A 22,620-nucleotide genomic window follows, 5' to 3' on the forward strand; every position below is an offset into this window, starting at 1 on the left:
ACAAGGTGCAGTTTCTCAAGATTCCTACCAAACAGTTATGGGATGAGATGCGGGAGTCACATACCCTTTGAGGATCTTATGAGAGCTACGGAACTACTCCCCTAAAAAATCTGACAATACTGACATTTTGCACACCGTCAAACCCACAGAACTCCATAGAGTCCACTCAGAGAATCCCTGCCTTATATCCATCCCTGAATAGCCTCTGAAAGTATCTGATCTGGGAACACAAGATATAAAGGAGACCTGAAAGTGTTACAAGGGCTTAAAATTGGGGAAAAAATAAAGTTGCTTTTCTGGGGGAAAAAAGGAGGAAACTTGAAATTGGTTCCACATGGAGGTTCTGGATTGCCCACGGAAGACCAGACACTGGCCCAGGTGGGCTGTGTTCGCTCACCACACGTTACCTTCACAGTTCTTTCCATCTTGGCTTAAAGCGTATCCCTCTGCACACATGCACACATGGGACTTGGGCTCTTGCCCACACGTGCTGCTTCTGCAGTCACCTTTCCTCAGTTTGCAGAGTTTCTGATCTAAAAGAGAAGGCGGTTAATTTGGAGTGGAGGTGTGTTTTCAGAGGGGCAGTGCATGATCCCCTCACGGCTCCTAAGAACTCTAATCTTCCCGTGACATCAGCAGGGGTGTTGCCTCACAGAGGTGGCACTGCTCTAGGGTTGAACATTAGCCCAAATCACTCGGCATTCCGAAGCCCATTTATTTCTCTAGTTGTATCTCTCCTACAGTAGCTCTCGGGATAGGACGTCCTAATTACCTGGAGATGTCGTTCCTTGGGTTACGAACACTAAGCACAACTTAATAGCTTTTTCTTTTTGACCTGCTTTTATCAAAAGTGTTTATTTATTTAAAAAATAAATAAGGCAATAAACAGAAATGCTGAAAATGAAATATCTGTTTAAGAAGCAAAAAAGGCTGCAAAATGAAGAACATCTCTTCTTAAGTATAATATTTATAGGTCAGATCTATATATTTATGTTTTTAGGATCATTATGTAAAGAACAACTTCTTTCAGACAGTATATACCACTGCCATATGTCTTATCCCCAAGTTTCTGAGTTTATTGCTGCCGGCATTCCATGTGTGACAAACTAGCCCAGGGCAAATAGTAAAATCTGCTCAGTAAGGTAGATGCTTGGATGAAATTAGCCAAATAATACATTGAACAACAAATGGCCAACTTGGTACCTTTGGTTTTCAAAAGCCAGAGTCAAGGGCTGAACTAGTAACACATATATCCCTGTTCGAATTTTGTTCCTTCTCAGTTTTGCCAATTTTAATAATGACTTTGTGAAATGCTCTGGAAATACAGAGGTAAGCTGGAATTTGAGGACAGCTCTCAAGGTGCATGTAGTTATGGAGGCCAGAGCTCTGGCAATAGGTGACGGCAGGGGAAGAGGACCGGGGTCAGGCACCAGGAGACCTGGCATAGCTGAGATCAGTGAGAGCCTGTGAGTAAGGGGAGGAGCCCACTAAAAACACAGCCTTGCCGTGAAAGACACAAGAAACAAGCCAGCGAGAACCTGAGCACAGTAGTACACGAGGCTGAGACCGTCCCCCATGCAGGTCTGTTTCTCTGGTCTCTGTCTATTTAGAAAGGTGCCCCTCACTCTGACTCTACCCCTTTCCCTCTACTTCAAGTTACTAAACACTTTTCTTGACCGACAAAGCATCACACATTAGAAACATATTCTTGCCCCCTTGAAAATGTTTCTAATGTACCTTGAGACCACCTGGAGGGCATGTCACCCTCTAGAGATTCTGATTTGATACATCAAGGGAAAGGCTCACTTTTACCGGATTCTGGAATGATTCTGACGCTGGAGTCTTTACACCACACTTTGAGAGACACTGACCTAAAGTACTAATGGAATATCCCACTTTCACCTCAGTTATGTATGCCTCCTTTTAGCTAATCTGTGTTATTTCTTCAGTTATTTTAAACTTGTTTATTCAGATCTCTTGATAGAATTACATGAACAATTATTTAATACTGTTGGAACATTATCAACTAAGTCAGTTAAGATTTACACTGAATAGTTTTTTTTATAATTAAAAAAAAATTTTTTTTAAGTTATTTATTTTTGGCTGCGTTGGATCTTCGTTGCTGTGCGCGGGCTCTCTCTAGTTGCGGTGAGCAGGGGTTACTCTTCCCCGCGGCGCGCGGGCCCCTCACTGCAGCGGCCCCTCCCGTTGCAGAGCACAGGTTCTAGGGGCACAGCTTCAGTAGTTGTGGCTCGTGGGCTCTAGAGCGCAGGCTCAGTAGTTATGGTGCACTGGCCTAGCTGCTCCGTGGCATGTGGGATCTTCCCGGACCAGGGAACGAACCCGTATCCCCTGCATTGGCAGGAAGATTCCTATCCGCTCTGCCACCAGGGAAGCCCTACACTGAATAGTTTTTGGATATTGATTCCAAAAATTTTGTTTCTTGTCCATGGTTTTTATGCCAATTATGCATGTTTAGTAACATTGTTTTTCATGTTCCTACATGCTTCACATATCAAAATTTTAATTAAGAAAATTAAAAACAAAATGACCCCAATTTTTAAAGTAAAGGACTAAAGTCAGAAACTCACAAATGTACTGGGGACAAAATGTACCTAATTCAAATTTCTAAAAAAGAACATATGATTGTTTTAACTGTATTTTTTATAACGTTTACAAATTAACAACAACAAAAATCCAGAAAGGCCTGATTAATAGCACCTTTTAATAGCCTTTTAATAGCACCAAAGTGCTACTACGTTCTTGAGGTAACCAAAAAGTGAGAGATCATGCTTCCTGTTAATATCCCTTATAAAAATCTTTCCAAACCCAGTATGATAGACGACCACTGCATTAAGAATTGGGAAAACTGAGTTCTGCCTTTTACATAAAATCACCTTATCCCTTTGACTTCAGTTTCCGTGAAATAAAAGTGTTGAAGTAGATATTCTCTGAGATCCCTCACTTTAAAATATATGGTTCTATACAGAATCAAATGTTTGTTGTAAATTCCTCTAAATTTATACCTCTAAAGATTTTCAAACCTTAATACCTGCTTATGATATGTTAATGGAGATTCAAACTGACTTATGGAGAAAACAATTAGTGTCTAGGATACAGGAGATTGCTCTGTTCTTCATCTAGATCCAATGTTATTTATCTTTTTTTTGTACTTTTCTACAACCTCTTACCTGTTCTTCTGTGTGTTCTTATTATCAACATCATCATAATTCTATATATACATGTACATTAATCAGTAAGCTTTTGAGGATAAAGCATGCATCCCATTCACATTCATAGTCCCAATAGCACCTAACCTGGTGCCTTTTACAACACAGGGGTGCTACAAACATCTGGAATACATGCACAAAAACCTGTGATCATGAAACCTGCAACTTAACTCCTTTATTTGGTTTCTCCTTGAATTTCCAGTCAACCTCAGAGTTAGAACTCAAACAGATGGTCAGTATTCTTTCCACTATCCCATACTGATGATGGCTTTAATGATACTTATTAACAACATACATTACTATTCAATGATGAACATAGGCAGGAAAGCAATCACTATTCGTCTCTGAATGGCTGTGCTGATAATGTGACCCCAATTCAGACACTAAACACTTAAAAGGTCATTTTAGGAAGAGGCAAAACGTAGAGGATTGAGGGCTGTATTTTGTTCAATCTCCTTAATCTGCTGTTCTTTAGCTTCAAATGAGGCTGAAGCTAGCACTCAGAATGCTGCCGCTGACCTCAGATAACCCCCCTCCCAGAGCCCAGCAGTGGAGCCTAATTACCTTTGAGCTCAAATTAAAGCTCCTAAATCATGGAGTTGAATGTCCACCACCAACTGCGCCTTCAATAACTGCCCAACTCACAAGCTCTCAGGAGCTTTGCTATAGCCAAGCAAACTATAGATTTCACCCTGGCGCACTTCTGAAACAACACCCGTGGGATTCCTGAGCCTGCTTCTTTCCACTGACCACACCTTTCTCTCTACCTCAAATTCAGTGTCAGACTCACCTCATCAACAAAGCCTTTCTAGTCTCTTCCATTTGAACCCATTCACCTGAATCATTCTTTTAACTAAATATTTAGCGCCCCCAATAGTTAAAAATTTGAAGAACATTTTATAAAGCATTTACGTTATCACATGTAATTTTTATAACAAGCCCTTGAGCTACGCAGAGTAATTGTTGTCTTCCATTTTACAGATTAGGAAATAGTATCTTAAGGATCACATATAGGTAATAAGGGGTAGGGGTGGGACTTGAGCTCAAGTCTTCAATGACAGACCTCACCTCTTTAAGGTATATAATATGTGTGTTTGTGTATATGTATATACTTAAGTATATATATAAAATATAATTATGGGTTTTTATAGAAATATATATTTATATTATTCATATTATGTATTAATATAGACCATTATATACTGATATATAATAAAGTTAATATATTAACATATTAATGTTATGCTATATACTTTATGTATAATAAAATATATAAATTATATATACAATATATTTTTCTATGTCTATGATTTTTGTTTTATTTATTTATTGTCTTTTTCATTAGTGAGTTCCCTGAATAAATGACTCCCTCACCTTCCCCAAAAAACTTCCCAAACTGTGTAATATAGAAGTTTATTCTTCTTTGTTAATAGAAAATAAGAAGGAAGAAACGAGAATGGTTATTCTGTGCTATTGGAATTCCTAATTATAGTTTAAAAAAAAAAATCACTTAGCCAGAACTTAGCTACTTGGTATCCTTATCCATCTAAACCTAAGAATCAGAAAGTAAAGAAATAGAGACTTCCCTGGTGGTCCAGTGGTTAAGACTTCTTCCAATGCAGGGGGTGTGGGTTTGATCCTGGTCAGGGAGCTAAGATCCCACATGCATCAGTGGCCAAAAAAACAACACATAAAACAGAAGCAATATTGTAACAAATTCGATAAAGATTTTTAAAAATGGACCACTTAAAAAAAATGTTAAAAACAAAAAGAAAGTAAACAAATCAACAGCCTCTGAGCAGTTAAAAAATAAATGCCTTTGGGGCTTCCCTGGTGGCGCAGTGGTTGAGAATCTGCCTGCTAATGCAGGGGACACGGGTTCGAGCCCTGGTCTGGGAAGATCCCACATGACGCGGAGCAACTAGGCCCGTGAGCCACAACTACTGAGCCTGAGCGTCTGGAGCCTGTGCTCCGCAACAAGAGAGGCCGTGATAGTGGGAGACCCGCGCACCACGATGAGGAATGGCCCCCGCTTGCCACAACTAGAGAAAGCCCTCGCACAGAAATGAAGACCCAACACAGCAAAAATAAATACATAAATTAATAAACTCCTACCCCCAACATCTAAAAAAAAAAAAAAATTAAAAATAAAAATAAATGCCTTTTACTCTCAGATGCAACCCTCAGGCCCACTCAGTCTTTCCTTATTTCAGACCTATTTCTGAGGAGCTTGGCCAGTCCACAGCATGAAGATACAAACACAAGGTGTGGAGGCCTCCACTCCCATTGTTACCACCCCCATCCGCAGTGCATTCCCCACTAGCAGGAGTGGCTACATGATTCCGATGTTCTTTCTTGCTGAGCCCAGACACAGCCTCAGCCCAGCATTCTAGACCACCAAGGGTTAGTTACTGGTCATCTTTCCCACAACTAGAAGCCTTATCTCAGGGTTCCTCCTGGAGAAGGACGGCATAATCTGAGTGTGAAAATGATAATAACTGCAATGAATAAAAACATTTCAAATCTTTTTTACATCCTTGAATTTATAAAGATGCTTTTTTTAAAAGAAGGTCACCTCTGGAGGATACACTAACCCTTTATTCTGAAAACAGATAAATTAAGGGAAAGATTAAATCAAGCATTTAATTTACCTTTCCTATAAAAGATGCTCCTCAGGGAAATCACAGAGCTGATGTGGAAAAGTTATTCAACTAATAAGCAATGATAGAATTAGAATGTCATTACTTCAAACCTCTAATGAAAAAATGCCTCTAAGCAATGACAATTAATAACTTGTAAAGCCATTACACAAAAGGCTGATAGGAAACACTATAATGGACAGACCAGGCTGGCAACACCTGAACCACTGATGAATCTTGAACATCACAAAAAGAATGGAGACCCAGCCACTACATGCCCTCTGGTGTGGTCACTAGGAAGCATGCGGTACTACCCGCAGTACCACCTATAAAGTACTCTTGCAAAAAATCTGAATCTGATAAGGCTTCTAGGCTAAAACTACCAGTGTACAGGAAAAACAGAATCATGTTAAATGACACCACGGGGATAGAATCTGAAAAATCCAGAATGTGGGAAACTCTAAGGGACAAATGATCTGGGTTCCTCAACAAATGAATGGCAGGAAAAAGTCTCAAACTAAAGAGGCCCCAGCCAGGTATATGGAAACCAGCAAGAAGCAAGAGACAACAGCAAGAAAGATAGAAAATTGATAAAGAGCCATTCCAAGTATTTAAAAGGCACTTCACATAGCAGCCATTTGGTGTCAGGGCAAACCTGCATTAGAAATCCAGCTTTGGGCTTCCCTGGTGGCACAGTGGTTAAGAATCCGCCTGCCAATGCAGGGGACACGGGTTCGAGTCCTGGTCCGGGAAGATCCTACATGCCATGGAGCAACTAAGCCCATGCACCACAACTACTGAGCCTGAGCTCTAGAGCCTGCAAGCCACAACTACTGAGCCCAAGTGCCACAACTACTGAAGCCCGAATGCCTAGAGCCCGTGCTCCACAACAAGAGAAGCCACCACAATGAGAAGCCTGCGCACCGCAACGAAGAGTAGCCCCCACTCACCGCAACTAGAGAAAGCCCACGTGCAGCAACAGACCTAACGCAGCCAAAAATAATTAATTAATTAATTTTTTAAAAACCCAGCTTTGCCTCAAATCAGTCCTATTCTTGCCCCAATGATGTGTATCTTTGTAAATGTGACCCTCATCATTGAGAAATGTCAATAACTAGAAATATGTTAGGAAGTACAGAAATCCATAATTTGCTAAGATTTCTGTAATAAATAACAGAGCTTTGGGTGTTTGAACTGATAATTTAAACTATATGAAAACAGAATATAAGTGTAGATGAGGATATGGAGAGATTGGAATCCTTGTGCACTGTTGGTGCAAATGTAAACTAGTACAGCCACTGTGGAAAACAGTATAATGGGCCTTCAAAAAATTAAAATTACCGTATGATCCAACAATTCACTTCTGAGTATATGTTCAAAAGAATTAAAAGCAGCATCTCAAAAAGATATTTGCAGACCCATGTTTGTAGCAGCATTATTCCCAATAGCTAAAACATGGAAGCAACCCAAGTGTTTATCAAAGGAGAAACAGATAAGCAAAATGTGATATACACATGCAGTGGGTTATTATTCAGCCTTAAAAAGAAAAGAAATTCTGACACATGCTACAAAACAGATGTATCTTGAGGACATTATGCTGAGTGAAATAAACCAGTCACAAAAAGAGGAATATTGTATGATTACACTTATATGAGGTCGTTAGAGTAGTAGTCAAAATCACAGAGACAGAAAGGAGAATGGTGGTTGCCAGGGGCTGAGGACAGGCAGAAGTGGGGAGTTCTCATTTAATGGCTGTAGAGTTTCAGTTTTACAAGATGATAAGATTTATGGAGATTAATGGTGGTGATGGTTGCACAAAAACTGTGAATGTACTTAATGCCACCTAACTGTACACTTAAATATGGCTAAGATGACAAATTTTATGTTATGTGTACTTTACCACAATATTTACATTTTAAGAAAAACTTATGTGAAAATAATATTCATATATCTAGGATGATTCTTTTCTAGAGGTATCAAAAAAACCAAGGTTTTACAGTAGAAACCCCAGCAATGACGTAATCAAAGTGAATTAGAGTCCCACCTGGGCAGTTTTAGCTACACTAGTCACTTCCATAAGCAGGTACATTGCTAGGTGGAGACAGTTCTCCTTCAGGAACTCTCAGAACTAAAGAAATTCAGCAACATTTTTCTGCATGAAATGAATGCAAAGTATTTTAAACAGTGTTGATGACAGATGTGCTTCATTTTCCAAAGAAGACGCTTTTGAAATTCTCTTATGAGCTTAAAACTGGAATCTACATTTTAAAGAATCACAGAAGAAAGCAAAATTGTTTGCACCTTTTACAAAAGAACATCTGTGAGCAGTAAAACTATAGTTGCAAATTCTCTAAATGTTGAGCTTGAAATAATGCCATTAACAGTGTATACAAAGAAGTTCCCACACCGGCTCTGAGATTCATATACAGTCTGCCCTTTGTATCCATGAGTTGCACATCTGCATATTCACCCAACCCTGGATCAAAAATATTCTTTAAAACAATTCCAGAAAGTTTCAAAAAACAAAATTTGAATTTGCCTTGTGCCAGAGACTGTTTACATAGTATTTACAGTTATTTACATAGTATTTATATTGTGTTAGGTATGATAAGTAATCTAGAGATGATTTAAAGTATAAGGAAGGACATTAGGTAATATGCAAATACTACACTATTTTATAAGGGACTAGTGCACCCTCGGATTTTGGTATTGGCCAGAGTCCGAACAAATCCCCGTGGATACTGAGGGACAGCTCTAACAGTATAGGTGTCAGGGCAGCCAGGAGAACACTGTTGCCTAATAAGTTAAATCATGACAACAAAAATGTGAGATCAACTCTGTGTCTCTTTTCAGAGCGCCAGAGGAGGAGTGTGTGTGTGTGTGTGTGTGTGTGTGTGACTGAGAGAGAGAGACAAAGAGAGAGACGGAGAGAGAGAGAGATTGATTTCTGAGTTCCTGAAGTGGAAAAAAATTTTAAAAGAGAAAAAAATAAGGTTTGGGCCCCATAATCTGTGCAAACTGAAGCTTTTAACCACCAGCAGGCCATGGATAGACAAGAATATACCAAATGACAGGTTATCCCAAAACAATTAAGGCAAACCTAAGATAGGAAACTATAGACAATAGTGAGAGGGTAGCTGGCGAGGCAGCATGGTGTCAGTCTGCCTGAGTTCAAATCTCAGGTCTACCCCAGTGTGACCTTCAACAAGCGACTGTGACATCTCTGAACCTCAGCTTTGTAATCTATAAAATGGTACTAATAATCACACTTAATTTGTAGGGTTGTTGTGGAGATTAAATGAGATAATGTAGGAGAAGCCCAGACCAGATCATTCTGCACCCAGTCAATGGTCATGACTATTATTTCTAAGAGCAATACAACCTGTGCCATTTTTCTATTTCCTACGCAGCAGCCCATGTGACTCCCAAATCTATTACTTCTAGCCCAGACCTTTATCCTGAAACCTAGACCACTTAATGAAAGAAAGAAGAAAAAGACTGAAGCATAAAAGAGTCTAAAAGACTCTGAAAAAGACTCTCCTTAGAGTTAAGCTGCAAAGATCTGCTGCAGAGAAAACTGATTTAAAACACTGGGATTTATTCATAACTATACAAAAGGGAGCAGGCTCGCTGAACACTGTCTGGCCAAGGGCGGGGCTTACAACATGGAAGAAAGACAACACGTCTTCAGATATTAAATATCTTTGGAACTTGTTCCTCGTGGTATTATTTAGCAGGGAGAGAGTACCAAAGGGTGTTTTTCTCAGTCTTTTTTTTTTTTTCCAACTATGGTTTATTAAATGTCCTCTAGGCACTGGGAGTACAATGGAGAGTTGTATTCTGTGTCCTCATAGGACAAAGGAAGTTGAGGAAGACAGACGATTATGGCAAAACATAATAAGTGCCCTGTGACAGGGGAAATCTGCTATTTTCTGCAAATAGCTACTGAGGCTCTGAGGTCAGGGAAAGTGTTCCTGAAAGAAGTGATATTGGAGCTGTTTCTCAGAGGATGAAGAGTAAGCCACTGCCGAGAATTAGAAAGAGTGCTTCCAGGGAGTTCCCTGGTGGCCTCATGGTTAGGATTCAGGGCTTTCACTGCCATGGCCCAGGTTCAATGCCTGGTTGAGGAACTGAGAGCCGCAAGCCGTGTGGCCAAAAAAAAAAAAAAAGAGTGTTCCAGAACATGCCGAAAGGCTGGAGGAGAGAGCAAGCATGCCTCCCTGGAGGAAATCAAATCTTTGAGGATGGCTGCAGCCCAGACTTTAATGCAGAAAATGGTGAGAGTGGAAGCTGAGAAATGAACGGGGTACCCCGTGAACCAGTTAGATACAAAGACTGGGTTTTATTATTGGCAATTGAGAGTTGACAACTGATTTTAACCCAGGAACGACACGATTGGGTTCTTCGTTTTGAAGGGTTATACTCCCTGCAGCATGGAAAAGGGAGGTGAGGGGCACGAATTAAGTGGGCACCAGGGCTGGAGAGCTCTGAGAGGGGCCCAAGTGGTTAGACGGTAGGTAGTAGAATTGTCAGCAGCTGGAGACTGATTTCATGGTGTTGGAACAAGAAAGAGGGAGGAAAGGGCAACTCCTAGATTTCTGCCTGTCGAGGTGGAGGTAGAATGCTACTCACCAAAGTAGGGACACTGGAGGGAGAGAAGCTGGGGAGAAGGGAGGGGAAAGTGAGTGGGTCAGTTATTTCCTTTGCTCCTGAAGCACTTGCAAGAAATCCAAGTAGAAATGCTCAGAAGGCAAGTGAACATGTGGGCCTTGAGAAGGAAACTTGTGCTGAGCCTGAATGTATACATCCGACGTGGCCCCAGCAGGACCCTGATCCTGGAGGAAGCAGACTGCAAGAGAAGGCACCAGAGTGACTACTCTCAGGAAATAGGTCAGAATCATCAGAAAACCAGCCTGATGCTGAAACTGTGGCCCTACTACCTCGACTTAGGCTCATCAATCTGCATCGAACTCCTCTATAACCAGCCAATCCCAATGGACAAGCCGTGGACAAACAAGGACTTGTTTAAACTGATACATTACTCTTCCTGGTGGAGCTCTGTGGCTTTGCCTTTGTAAGCCCCACCCTTGCCCTTGGTCTTCATCAGGGCTGCTCCCTTTTGTATATTATGAATAAATCCCCAATGTTTGAAATCACTTTTTTCTGCAGCTTAGCTCTCACTGTGCCTCAGGTTCCCCGCCCCCCTTCATTTGTCTATATCTCAAGAAAGAGGTCTGGACTAAAAATAATATATTCAGGAGTCAAACAGGCTACAGCATAGGAAATAAAATAGAAAAATGCCACAGGTTATACGGCCCTTAGAGATTAACAGTGCACAGAACCGTCTGAGTGGTTCTGAGAAATCACTTGAGAAAAAAATCAACCTGCTTAACTTTATTTAACCCAGTCTGTCTGAATCATCTGACCCTAAAATTTTCTTCCTTCCAAATAACCCTTACAGAACTAGTGTTTGGAGAACATTTTGATAAATGATAGTTTAGGCATTTTTCATGAGGTAAGTTTGTTGGTCCTCTTATTTGTATAAATACATATATTTTATAACAAAAATAATATCAACCAAGTTACATGGTTTTTCTCAGCTATCTCCTCACTGAAGTAGTCTCACTACTAAATGCCTTGCAAACCAAGGTACTACTACTGTTCACTTTGCCAGAAGAGCTACAATTGTAAACCTATTCTTCAGCAGGAATTAACCAGCCTCCAGAAAAGTACATCTTTTTTTTTTTTTTTGGCGATATGCGGGCCTCTCACCGCTGTGGCCTCTCCCATCGCGGAGCACAGGCTCCGGACGCGCAGGCTCAGCGGCCATGGCTCACGGGCCCAGCCGCTCCGCGGCATGTGGGATCTTCCCGGACTGGGGCACGAACCCGTGTCCCCTGCACCGGCAGGCAGACTCTCAACCACTGCGCCACCAGGGAAGCCCAGAAGTACATCTTTAAATGTGAAGGCTATCAGGTATTTTGAGAACCTGATGGAAGTTAGGTACCATCTCCCTAGACGGACAATTGCATATCTTCATCTAACATATACAATCAAGGGCTTCACAACCCTAAATCTGAGGTGAAGAATTTCTGCTGTACATGGCACTAAAACAATTTAAACCTATTTGATGATAGCCAAAGTAACAGTGCTCTTGAAATCAAAAGTCCTTTGCACTTGGACCTCATATGAAGCCCATCCTTTGATCAATAACTAAAGCCAGTATAGCCAGTGCCAACTGCCTTCTAGATTCCAGGTTTGCCTGTAGCTCTGCCACTGGCACCGTCTTTCCAATCAAATTCTATTATTTACCACATTGTTCTATAGTGCATCATTGTAGATTTTCTCCTGAAATTCATGCTTTCAATATCCTATTTGAACTCCCCATCAAAGAGGCCAAGTAATAGCGAAGGACTCTGAAGAGCTTACCTGTTTATGGAAGAAAGAACACTAAACTGACAGACAGGAATTTTTTCCAGAATCCATCATTTACAAGGTGTGTAATCCTGGAAAAGTCACTCTATTTCTCTAGGCTTCATATTTTTCAATTATGAAATGAGTACAATAATTGAGGACCCTTCTGTCTCACAATGTTGCTGTGAGAAACCAATATGATAATGCCCAAGAAAATACTTTGGAAATTATGAGGTTACATATAAATGTAAGAGATAGTGATGATGATGATGATATCTCTAACTACTGTGAATGAGACCAATAATTATTTATTCATAGTATTATAGTTGTTGGTTCTAATTTTATTGTGAGTCATCACCACTTGGACAATAAGTTGTGTCTGACCTTGAGTCGAAATTTCCCAAGTAAGGTAACTGGCAGTATTTCAGATGCACTGCCTTTATGTGTGGAATATGGTCACCATCTATTCTATAGTCTTGCTACTTCGTTGTTGTTCTTTAATGCTGTGCTCAAGCCACAGTTGAATTGTTTACCACAACTCTTGCTTTTTAAATTCAAATAAGTGAGTTAAAAAAAATAACTTGCCTGAACAAATGCTTCATCTCTAGGAATTTGTCCTTGCAGTTTCTCATCTCTTGCATTGAAAGTATAGTCATTACACAAGTGAAATTATAGTTTCTATCTACGTTTTTTAAAGAAATAGATTAAAAGCATTTGTACTATTAGTTACCTGCCTGAGGATATAAGAAATAACAATGTCAATTCCCCCTAGCTTCTAACCTCCCTTTGACAGTCTCACGCCTGTTCTCTGTTCAGTCCCTTCAGCTCTCTTCAGGAGCTAAGTCGAGGGCAGGTGCAAACCCATTTATACGCTAATTGTGGGAGGGACTGACAGTCCCTACCATGTCCCACATTATTACCAAATCCTAGTGGCATCCGACAGGTAGAAAGGAGAGAAAACAAACAATTCCATCTTTATTTTGGAAACTCACAAGGCTAGTTGCAGATGAAATTAAATATATTTTAAAGCCCTCTTGAAATAAAATGTTTACATAAAGGCAGATGTTAGTGTAACATAATTTATGTGGTATATAAGCCATATCAAGACAGCCTACCTAAAAGAATGATTATATGTGAAGGAATTTGTATGTCTGTTAGCATAACTGACGTCATCTTGGTCCCTTACAGTTTCTCCTGTCCTTCTGCTGACCCTACCCAGGACTGTGCTGTGCAGTGAATCACTTCTCTGTCATCAAGGGCTTTGTAGGTAATAATCATAAGGACCAGGTAGCCTCTATACTCTTTTAGTCCCCAAACAATGATGAAAACCTTCCCTGACATATTCCTGGCACCCATGAGTCTAGTGACCCATTCATAAACATTGTTTCCAAGCACGTACCCCCATACCCCAGGTTAACTATAAAATTGTCCCAGTGGCCCCTCGGCAGTGCAGAGTACAGCTGTGAATGCTTCCAGATCGTTGTCTGCCCAATTCCAATCCCACCCTGTAAGTTACTCTATAATAAATCAATCCACTGATTATACGGAGCTGCCTGCCCCTTTTTTTGGTCTTACGATGCTTCCTCAGTTCAATGGGCACTTTTCGTTCCCTTCGTCCTTCAACAGAATTCAGAGAAGACTGCATTTGAATGTAGAAATTTGGAACTATGACTAGATTCAGTTAATCCATTTATTTTACTAATTCTTTATAAATAAATAAATAACCACTGAATATAGGGTGGTTTACATCAATCTGTCCATCCATCCATCTGTCAGATATGGTCCCTGCATGCATGGCATTTATAATCAAGTGGGAGAGAGAATCAAAAAGAAAGCAAAGTGGTATGTAATTCCACATTTGATGAGTTCAGTGAATATCTATCGAGAGAAAGATAGGAGGTGAAGGGGCCTACTTTGCTCGGAGGACCAGAGAAGGCCTACCTGAGGACAAGACAGTTAAGCTCAGAACTGGAGAGAAGTCTAGGCAGAGAGAAGAGTGACTGCAAAATCCCGAAGGTATGAAAGAGCTTGGCATGTCTGAAGAACTCCAGGAAGACTTGTGTTAGAGTCCAGTGAGGGGAGGAGGAAAAGATGCTGGATCAAATTGGTCAAATACTGATAGGCCTGGTTAAATGTTAAATTTCGATCTAAATGCAAAGGAAAGCTTTTGAAAGATTTTAAGCAGGGGGGGTTAAGAGATCAGATTTACTATGTAAAGGCAAGAGGAGAAAACAGAAAGATTAATTAAGCAGCTGCTACCATAGGCCAGACAAGATATGCTGGCTGTTTGGACTATGGTGGTGGCAGCTCGGGGCGGGGGTGGGGGTGGGGCGGGGGGAGTAGACATTTGAGATGTATTTAGGAGGTAGAATGGAAAGGATTTGGCGGTACATTGGAAATTGAGGGTGAGGCAGTGGGAGAAATCAAGGATGACTCCTAAGTATCTATCTTGAGCAAGTAGGCAGTTGGGGACCATGCCAGACTGTTTGAGGTCAGAGATGACTCACCAGGTGCCCAAGGATCACCTTCTGCCTTGGGCTGTACGAGCGGATGCACTACTTTAATTCCACCAGGTGGTACAAATGATGGACTGAGGTTAATTTTAACCATATTCTTCCCAGTGTACTTGTTAGCTATCCAAATTGTCTTCTTTTTCCATGTTGAATAGAAAATACGATCACCAAAAAGGGACATCGCAAAAATATTGTGCCTAAAAACAATAGGAAAAACACATAAAGAATGGCAGAACATTTCTTCTGGGCTTATTAGAGTTTCACTTCATTTCAATTTATTGTCTGAATTTTAATCACCTACGTTTTCAATTGTTTCTCATTTAGGGTTAGAAACAGACATTAAGTTTAAATTTTTCTTTATGTAGCCATAATCTGAATTAATAGGATACGATTTTTAGCTCCAGATCCATTCTCATTCTTTTGCCTCTCAGCACATAAGTGTGGTGAAAATAAAATAGGGAAGAAAACAGGAACAGGATAAGAGTGGACTTCAGGGCTTCCCTGGTGGCGCAGTGGTTGAGAGTCTGCCTGCCAATGCAGGGGACACAGGTTTGTGCCCCAGTCTGGGAAGATCCCACATGCTGCGGAGGGGCTGGGCCCATGAGCCATGGCCGCTGAGCCCAAGCGTCCGGAGCCTGTGCTCCACAACGGGAGCGGCCACAACAGTGAGAGGCCCGTGTACCGCAAAAAAAAAAAAAGAGTGGACTTCAGGTTGTGTCAATTTTGCACAACTAATTGCTGCCTCTTGCCACAAGCTAGAGTCAGTTGCTGGCAAGATAGCAAGTCAAATGAAAGACAGATGCTTCACAAAACATATGACATGGTAATTCCAAAATGAATACCTATAACCAGCATGTGAAAATTTATTATATGCCAAATACTCTGTTAATTATTTTTATTTGTGTTTCTTTACTTAATCTTCACAATAATCCCAAGAAATAGGTCCTATTATTATCCCCAGTGTATGGCTCTCAGCATAACTGATGCCATCTTGGGCCCGTACAATTCCTCCTATCCTTCCGCTGACCCTACCCAGGACCGTACTGTGCAGTAGATAACTTCTCCGTTGTCAAGGGCTTTGTAAATAATAGATATTGATTAATAATCATTAGGATTGGGTGGCCTCTATGCTCTCTTAGTCCCCATAAAATGATGAAGACCTTCACTGCCATATTTCCAGCACCCACAAGACTTAGGAATAAATCTTGACTGAGGAATGCACTTCCTGTTTCCAAGCACATATCCCCATACCCTAAGTTAACTGTAAAATTGTCTCAGTGGCCCCTTGGGAGTGTGGAGTGCAGCTACAAATGCTGTGGATCGCTGCCCACCCAATCCCACCCTCTGAGAAAGTTACCCTATAATATACTGATCCATTGCTTATATGGGGCCGCCTGCCTTGTTGTTCAGTCTCAAAATACCATTTCAGTTCAGTGGGCACTTTTTGTTCCCTCCCTACTCCGACACCCACATTAAAGGAAACAGGATGAGAGAAGTTGTGTAACCTGCCCGAGTCACTCACCTAATAAATAGTAAATCTGGGACTTGAGCTCAAGGTTTTGGACTCCAAAATCTGTACTAAACCACTACACCAGTTTAGCTGACAAAAGTAACATTCATTGATCACACAAACTTCAAATGGCAATTGTGTTATTTTATACCAAAAGCAAAACTCACTGTGTGTGATGTTGGCTAAAATGGACGGCACCTCCATCGTAATCACAGGAACAAATACGAGAATTGCTTCTTTCTCTGTGGTACTGAATCCAAAAGAGCCGTTTCTCAAGCACATCCAAGGACACAGCTGTTATTTTCTCTGATGTCTCTAACAGAAGCTTCACTTCCACACCACCGAGATCCGCTCTGTGAAGGCTGCCCGCCACCTCTGAAGACCAAAACATAAACCTGAGGGCAAGCACATCACATAGACACATAATTGAATGTAAGGTCACTGAAATGGCTGACTTCTCTCAGTTTTTCAGTAATCCCCAGATGTCTGCACAGGACGAGTTTGACTATTTTGAATGAAAATTCAATTCAACAAATATTTATTGCCCTGTTATGGCAATTCCGTGTGATTTCAACTTAGAAGGAGAATTACGCTTCTCTAGCAGGAAACCATGGTAGTCAAGAGTGCTACTGGTAGAGCGAGCCTGCCTCAGTTCAAACCCAGGCAAACGCCCTATTGAAAATGGTGTTTGTGCGTTGTAAAAGAGAGTCTTGGTCTCAATCAGGAGGTCTCTTTAAGTCAAAATGTTATGATTCCATGAATATTCCATGAATATTTCTTGAAATATATTACAATGTCCAAAACCAGCAGCATTTACCTTTCTACTGGATCAACTGCTATATTTGCAGGATATTTTAAGGCACTTAAGAGAACACGGGAATTGTTTCCTTTCATATCTGTTACTGTAATGATTCCTTCCTGTTGATTTGACCAAATAAGTTCTTCATTGATCCAATTTATTGCCATTCCTGAAACTTTTTTCTCTATCTCGCATATTCTCTGTAAAATCAAATTTTAAAATTGTTATTAATATTTCCCCATTCACAACAAAATTGTTTTTATTGTTATGTATCAAAGTTTATTCTTTTAAGTTCTTGTCATTTTTGTGCATTCCCAAAATTTAAATGATAAACTAGTCATAGATACCATGCCATTATTCAGATGCAGCAATATTCATCCTCCTGTGTGAATATTTCTGGACATAGTATTTATATCACAGCTTTGAGATGAAAGTTTATTCTATATTTATTGACATTAGGCAATCAGCCATAAAGCATTAATTATTTCAACTATAGTAACAGTGGAATTTCCATGCTACCTTAAGGTTAGTTTATTCAATTCCATTTCCTAACGGAATTTTCCAGGTTCTCACCTGAACCCAATTCCAAGCTTTGCTAAATTCTGGCAAGATTCCCTTGGAGTTTGTGCATAGGGGCATGAAGTAGATTAATTTCTTCTGGTCCCTCTTCCTCCCTTTATAAAGGGACCTTCCAGGTCCCTCCCTTTCGAAAAGCCCTCAGTGCCTTCAGGCTCTGTCCCCAGGATCTCAATAGCAGGGATTTTCTTTATGCTCTCTCGTGATAAAAACAACTTAACCAAACCTCAGTTATCTCCTAGTTCCAGCATGTGCAGGTAAACCAGTCCTCTAGGTACGCGGAGGGTGAGAGATTGGAGGAAGCCCTGATTTGTACCATGGCAGACTTCCGTGGTGGAAATATTCCCACAATCACTGATTTTCAACTACCGATGTGAAATCAGCAAACACAGAGTTGGGCAGAAATGAGTCTCAGGAGTCTGTGCTATATCTACATCCCATACAAAGTAATCTAGCCAATCCATTTAACTAATTGCTAATATATTAGTTCACCCTGGTAAATTGTTTGCCTTTTAATGGTTGTCCTTTTTAAACAATGTTTTAACCCAAAGCAGGGACTAATACTAGTGGATTTTAGGCTTCAGGCCAATTCTTTCCTAATGACTTGCCACAAATTCCACAACTATTTAATGTTTTTTTCCTGTTCTCTGACAGGAAACCCTCCAAATTCTTAAACTCAAGATTTTGAAACTAGTCTACAGATGGCTGGAGAGTAATGAGTAGCCATCTTTGTTAAAAGTGAGATTAGTAAGCATTAGAGATGTGATAAAACAGATTAGTGCCTAATTGAAGGCTTTAAGAATAATTGGAGGGAGAAAGTTGTGTTTAAAAAAAAAAAAAAAAAACCCAAAAAACAAACAGCGGGCACTTTGTGTTGGGAATAAATGCTTAAGGTTTCTCTGGCCACCCGCTCTCTGTAATCCATCTCCCAGGAGAGACCATTCCTGTTGGGACTCATTTAAGGGTTCTACTAATTAAGAAGAAAGATAAAAGATCTTTTGTATGTGATTGAAGCAAAATATTTTATATCTATCACCTGCTTTATTATTTTTTTCCAGACTGCGAACACCTTGAGGATAAAAAGAAGAAAGATTTTCTTCCTAAATATTAGGTGCAAAAACCCATGACAGAGATTTTAAACAGATGAGACAGGATTTCTCAACCTCAGCACGACTGACATTGGGGGCCTGGTAATTCTTTGTTGTGAGGGACTGTCCTACATATTGTAGGAAGATTAGCAGCATCCCTGGCCTCTAGCACATCTTCTCTTCTCCCCAGTCCAGTCGTGACAATCAAAAATATTTCTTGACATTGCCAAATGTCCCCTGAGGGGCAAAATTGCCACCCGCTGAGAACCACTGGAGTAGAAAATAATCATGTAAATAATCTGTTTTAACCATAAAATGGTGATCTGGCTTAATAAACTTACATCTTTTCAAAATTACATTGACATCCTCACTTTCTCCTGTTGGGGACTTCCAAATATCAATGCCACATGTATGGGCTTGTTCAGTAACATGACACCACAGATGCAGATTAAATAAATACCTACATATGCCAGACACGTATGTGCAATGTAATGTAATTTTTATTTATCTATATGTTATGAATTTGCTATATCATATTTGACAGCCTGTTCAAAAATCCCTCAAATGCCATGGGAAATGGTACTTTACCTCTTGGCTTGTCCCATTCAGAAAAACTCTTTGCAAAAGTTGTCTTTCTAGATCGACCCAATAGATTCTTTCTTCATTGTAATGAAAATCCATGATCATGGATATGCCAGCATCTGCCACCAATTGCTCATGATTAGTTCCTTCTAAGTCAATCCTAAAGATCCTGTTTCCATGTGAGAAAATTAAGAAGGGTGCAGGACCTGCATGGGAAGAAAGAAACCAAACAGTATATTTTCAATGATATTTTATCTGATTAAGACAAAATACTTCCCCATGACAAACAGCACAAGCAGAATTAGGTTTTTGTTTTGTTTTGTTTTTAAATTTTTTTGGTTGCGCTGCATGGCACGGCATGTAGGATCTTATTTCCCCAACCAGGTATCGAACCCGTGCTCCCTGCTTTGGAAGTTTGGAGTCTTAACCACTGGACTGCCAGAGGAGTCCCCACAGTTAATTTTTTAAGTCCTGCTTTTATATTTTAAATAAATACCATTGTTTAGATAATAAAGACTTCCTGTAGATGTTCACAATTAATTTTGTAAATCATTTTCTCCACAAATTGATTGTAAGAAATGAACATTGACAAATTATGAAAAAAGAAATATTTGAAGAGACACTTTCTAGCTTAATAATGTTTTTATGTTCAAAAAGAAACTACCTACTGTATTCTATTGTAAAGAGGGTCTGTATGAATGTCAAATTTCATTACGTAAATTGGAAATAAAATTTCAGATATTACTGTTTTGGAAATGGATCTCCCTCCTCTAGTCTTACCTTATGAACAGAGCACCCAGGTTACTGACAAAGAAGAACATGGTGAAACCTAGAGGTCTTGAGCGGAATCAGGAAAAATTGAAATGCTGTCCACGAAAGCTCTGAAATATTTTGTCCCTGTTAACATTGCCCCATAAAATTTACAGCTCCCAGTTAAATTTGAATTGCATGTATATTGCATGGGACATCCTTTACCCTAAAAAATTATTCAGTTTACCTGAAATTCAAAATTCAAGTAACTGAGTGCCCTAAACTTTTATTTGCCAAATCTGAGTATGGACCTCAGTGGATCTCTTGATTCCTACAAGGCCTTGCCCTGTATCCTAACCCTATGCCTGGGGTCCCATCCTGTTCCAGGTGATGACCATCTACCCACTCAGACTCCCAAGTACTCAACACCTGCTTGGGAACCTGATACCTCTCTTTGGAAATCTCAGCAGAAATTATTGGCCGTCCACACGGAGCTTGCCTACAATGCTCCAAGACGATGTCAGTGCACCGTGTCATACTCTGCAGCCACGGTTAGCAAGGGTTAGTTTCCTTGGTCTTTCCAGACTGAGGATGAAGAGGCTTCTGCCATTCTGCCTTTAGATAACTATCCCAGTTAACACTGGGGTGAGTGGGGAATTGCAGAAGAATTCTAACACATTCTCACTGCCCTGCTGGGCTGACTCCGTTCTAATATTAAACCTTAATAACTTAATATGACATAATAAATGTGTTTACTGTTCTAAGGATTTCAAATGATGACGAATTAACATCCTCTTACTTGGGGATTATGTTCTAGAGTCAGAAACATTAGCTCCACTTTAGAGAATATATTGGAATAGAGATACAAGAGAAGGGAGAAGTGTAAGATCGTGAGAGTTTTGAAACAGATGCCTTCATAAATGTCTAAAAGAATTGGCTCAAATCACTCTTCCCATATCTTTTCCACAGCACAAGACCCCTGGCAGAGATGTGTAGGACAGCCCGTTCTCCATTGCCATTCTAGCTGTAGAATCAGAGGTATCACAGGAGAAATGGAAAGGGCATTAAACTGAGAGCCAGGAGGCCTGGTGTCCAGCCCTGGCTCACTAGTTTCTCTGGACATCTCACAAGACCTCCCCAGCCCATATCAGAGGACTACTGGGGAAAGAAAATGAAATTATAGATATGAAACTCTTTCATTATTTGGGAAGCACTACACAATATGATTTGCCATTACTTATTCCCACAACCGAGGTCTCACTACGTAGGGTTGTACCATTGTTCAGGTTTGAACCCGTGGACTGGAATGTCGCTATAACTCATTTCTCTTACAGCAATGTATCATGGAGAAAAGGAAGGCATAGGAAAAGACACCCTAAATAGACAGCTACTAATCTGTGGGCCACAGATTGCTGCGGGCCTGTGGATTTGTTGCCAGGAGTCCTCTCTTTGAAATGTGTATCATGCATCCTGTGTAAACTGAATAGATGTGTCAATACGTGCTATTAATTTTCTAATGCACTGATACATTGATGAGATCAATAAAACATCTGATTCATTCCAAAGTACTACTAAATAGGATTTCGGGTAAAAAAAGGAGAAATGAAAAGCATTGTAAACATTTTAGACAGAACACAGCATAATGCTTTGCACATAGTAAGTACTCTAAACTTTTTCCTAAATCAATAAATTAATGAAGAAATAATTGTGTTTTTTAACTTGTCTGGGCTTTTTACCAATATGAATGAAGACATCGACCCTAGAAGATCTATGAAATTCATAAAAGCAGAATCTATCCTATGGTAGTTATTTTACTAACAATAATAATAACAAACTTTCACATCCTGGTCTCATTTATCCTTAATACAACACCACGGGCTAGATAGTCCAGATATTACAGTCAATGAATCAAAGAGAAAAAATAAATCTGAAAAACACTTAGATCCATAAAACACAGACCATAGCATTAACTTCAATAGCTTTTCAAAAAACAAATATTTATGAAAATACTAAGTATGAATAACGAATAAATTTTATCTTCAGATTTTTCTCATCCACGGGTGAATCCTAGCATCCAATGTTTTATCATAGCTCTCAGAACTAGAAGACCCTAGACATTACCTAGTTCAGTGTTTCCCAAAACTGTTTGTTCAAAACAATCACACAGGGCTTCCCTGGTGGCGCAGTGGTTGAGAGTCCGCCTGCCGATGCAGGGGACACGGGTTCGTGCCCTGGTCCGGGAAGATCCCACATGCCGAGGAGCGGCTGGGCCCGTGAGCCATGGCCGCCGAGCCTGCGCATCCGGAGCCTGTGCTCCGCAACGGGAGCGGCCACAACAGTGAGAGGCCCGCGTACCGCAAAAAAAAAAAAAAAAAAAAATCACACAGGGTGCTCTGTGCGCGCGCACGCGTGTGTGTGCGCGTGTGTATCGTTTGCAGATCCCTTCCCCGGAAATTCCATTTCAGTAAGGCCGGGTTGAGGACTAGGAATCTGTTTTCTGAACAGACAACCCAGGTGAT

The 22,620-nt window shown here is 40.3% G+C and overlaps 1 protein-coding gene across 1 annotated transcript in view; it reads right to left on the reverse strand.

Moving 5' to 3' along the window:
• EGF (epidermal growth factor) overlaps positions 1 to 22,620 on the reverse strand; it is a 94,052-nt gene that overhangs the window by 51,770 nt on the left and 19,662 nt on the right. The window contains exons 2-6 of the mRNA XM_082838534.1: positions 19,358 to 19,557; positions 17,124 to 17,305; positions 16,474 to 16,701; positions 14,791 to 14,993; positions 408 to 533 (exon numbers count right to left, since the gene is read on the reverse strand). Of these exons, the coding sequence (XP_082694660.1) occupies positions 408 to 533; positions 14,791 to 14,993; positions 16,474 to 16,701; positions 17,124 to 17,305; positions 19,358 to 19,557 (939 nt within the window). The remainder of the gene's footprint in view (positions 1 to 407; positions 534 to 14,790; positions 14,994 to 16,473; positions 16,702 to 17,123; positions 17,306 to 19,357; positions 19,558 to 22,620) is intronic.

This window comes from Leucopleurus acutus (genome assembly GCF_964270905.1).
Source record: "Leucopleurus acutus genome assembly, chromosome: 4".
Classification (NCBI taxonomy): Eukaryota; Metazoa; Chordata; class Mammalia; order Artiodactyla; family Delphinidae; genus Leucopleurus; species Leucopleurus acutus.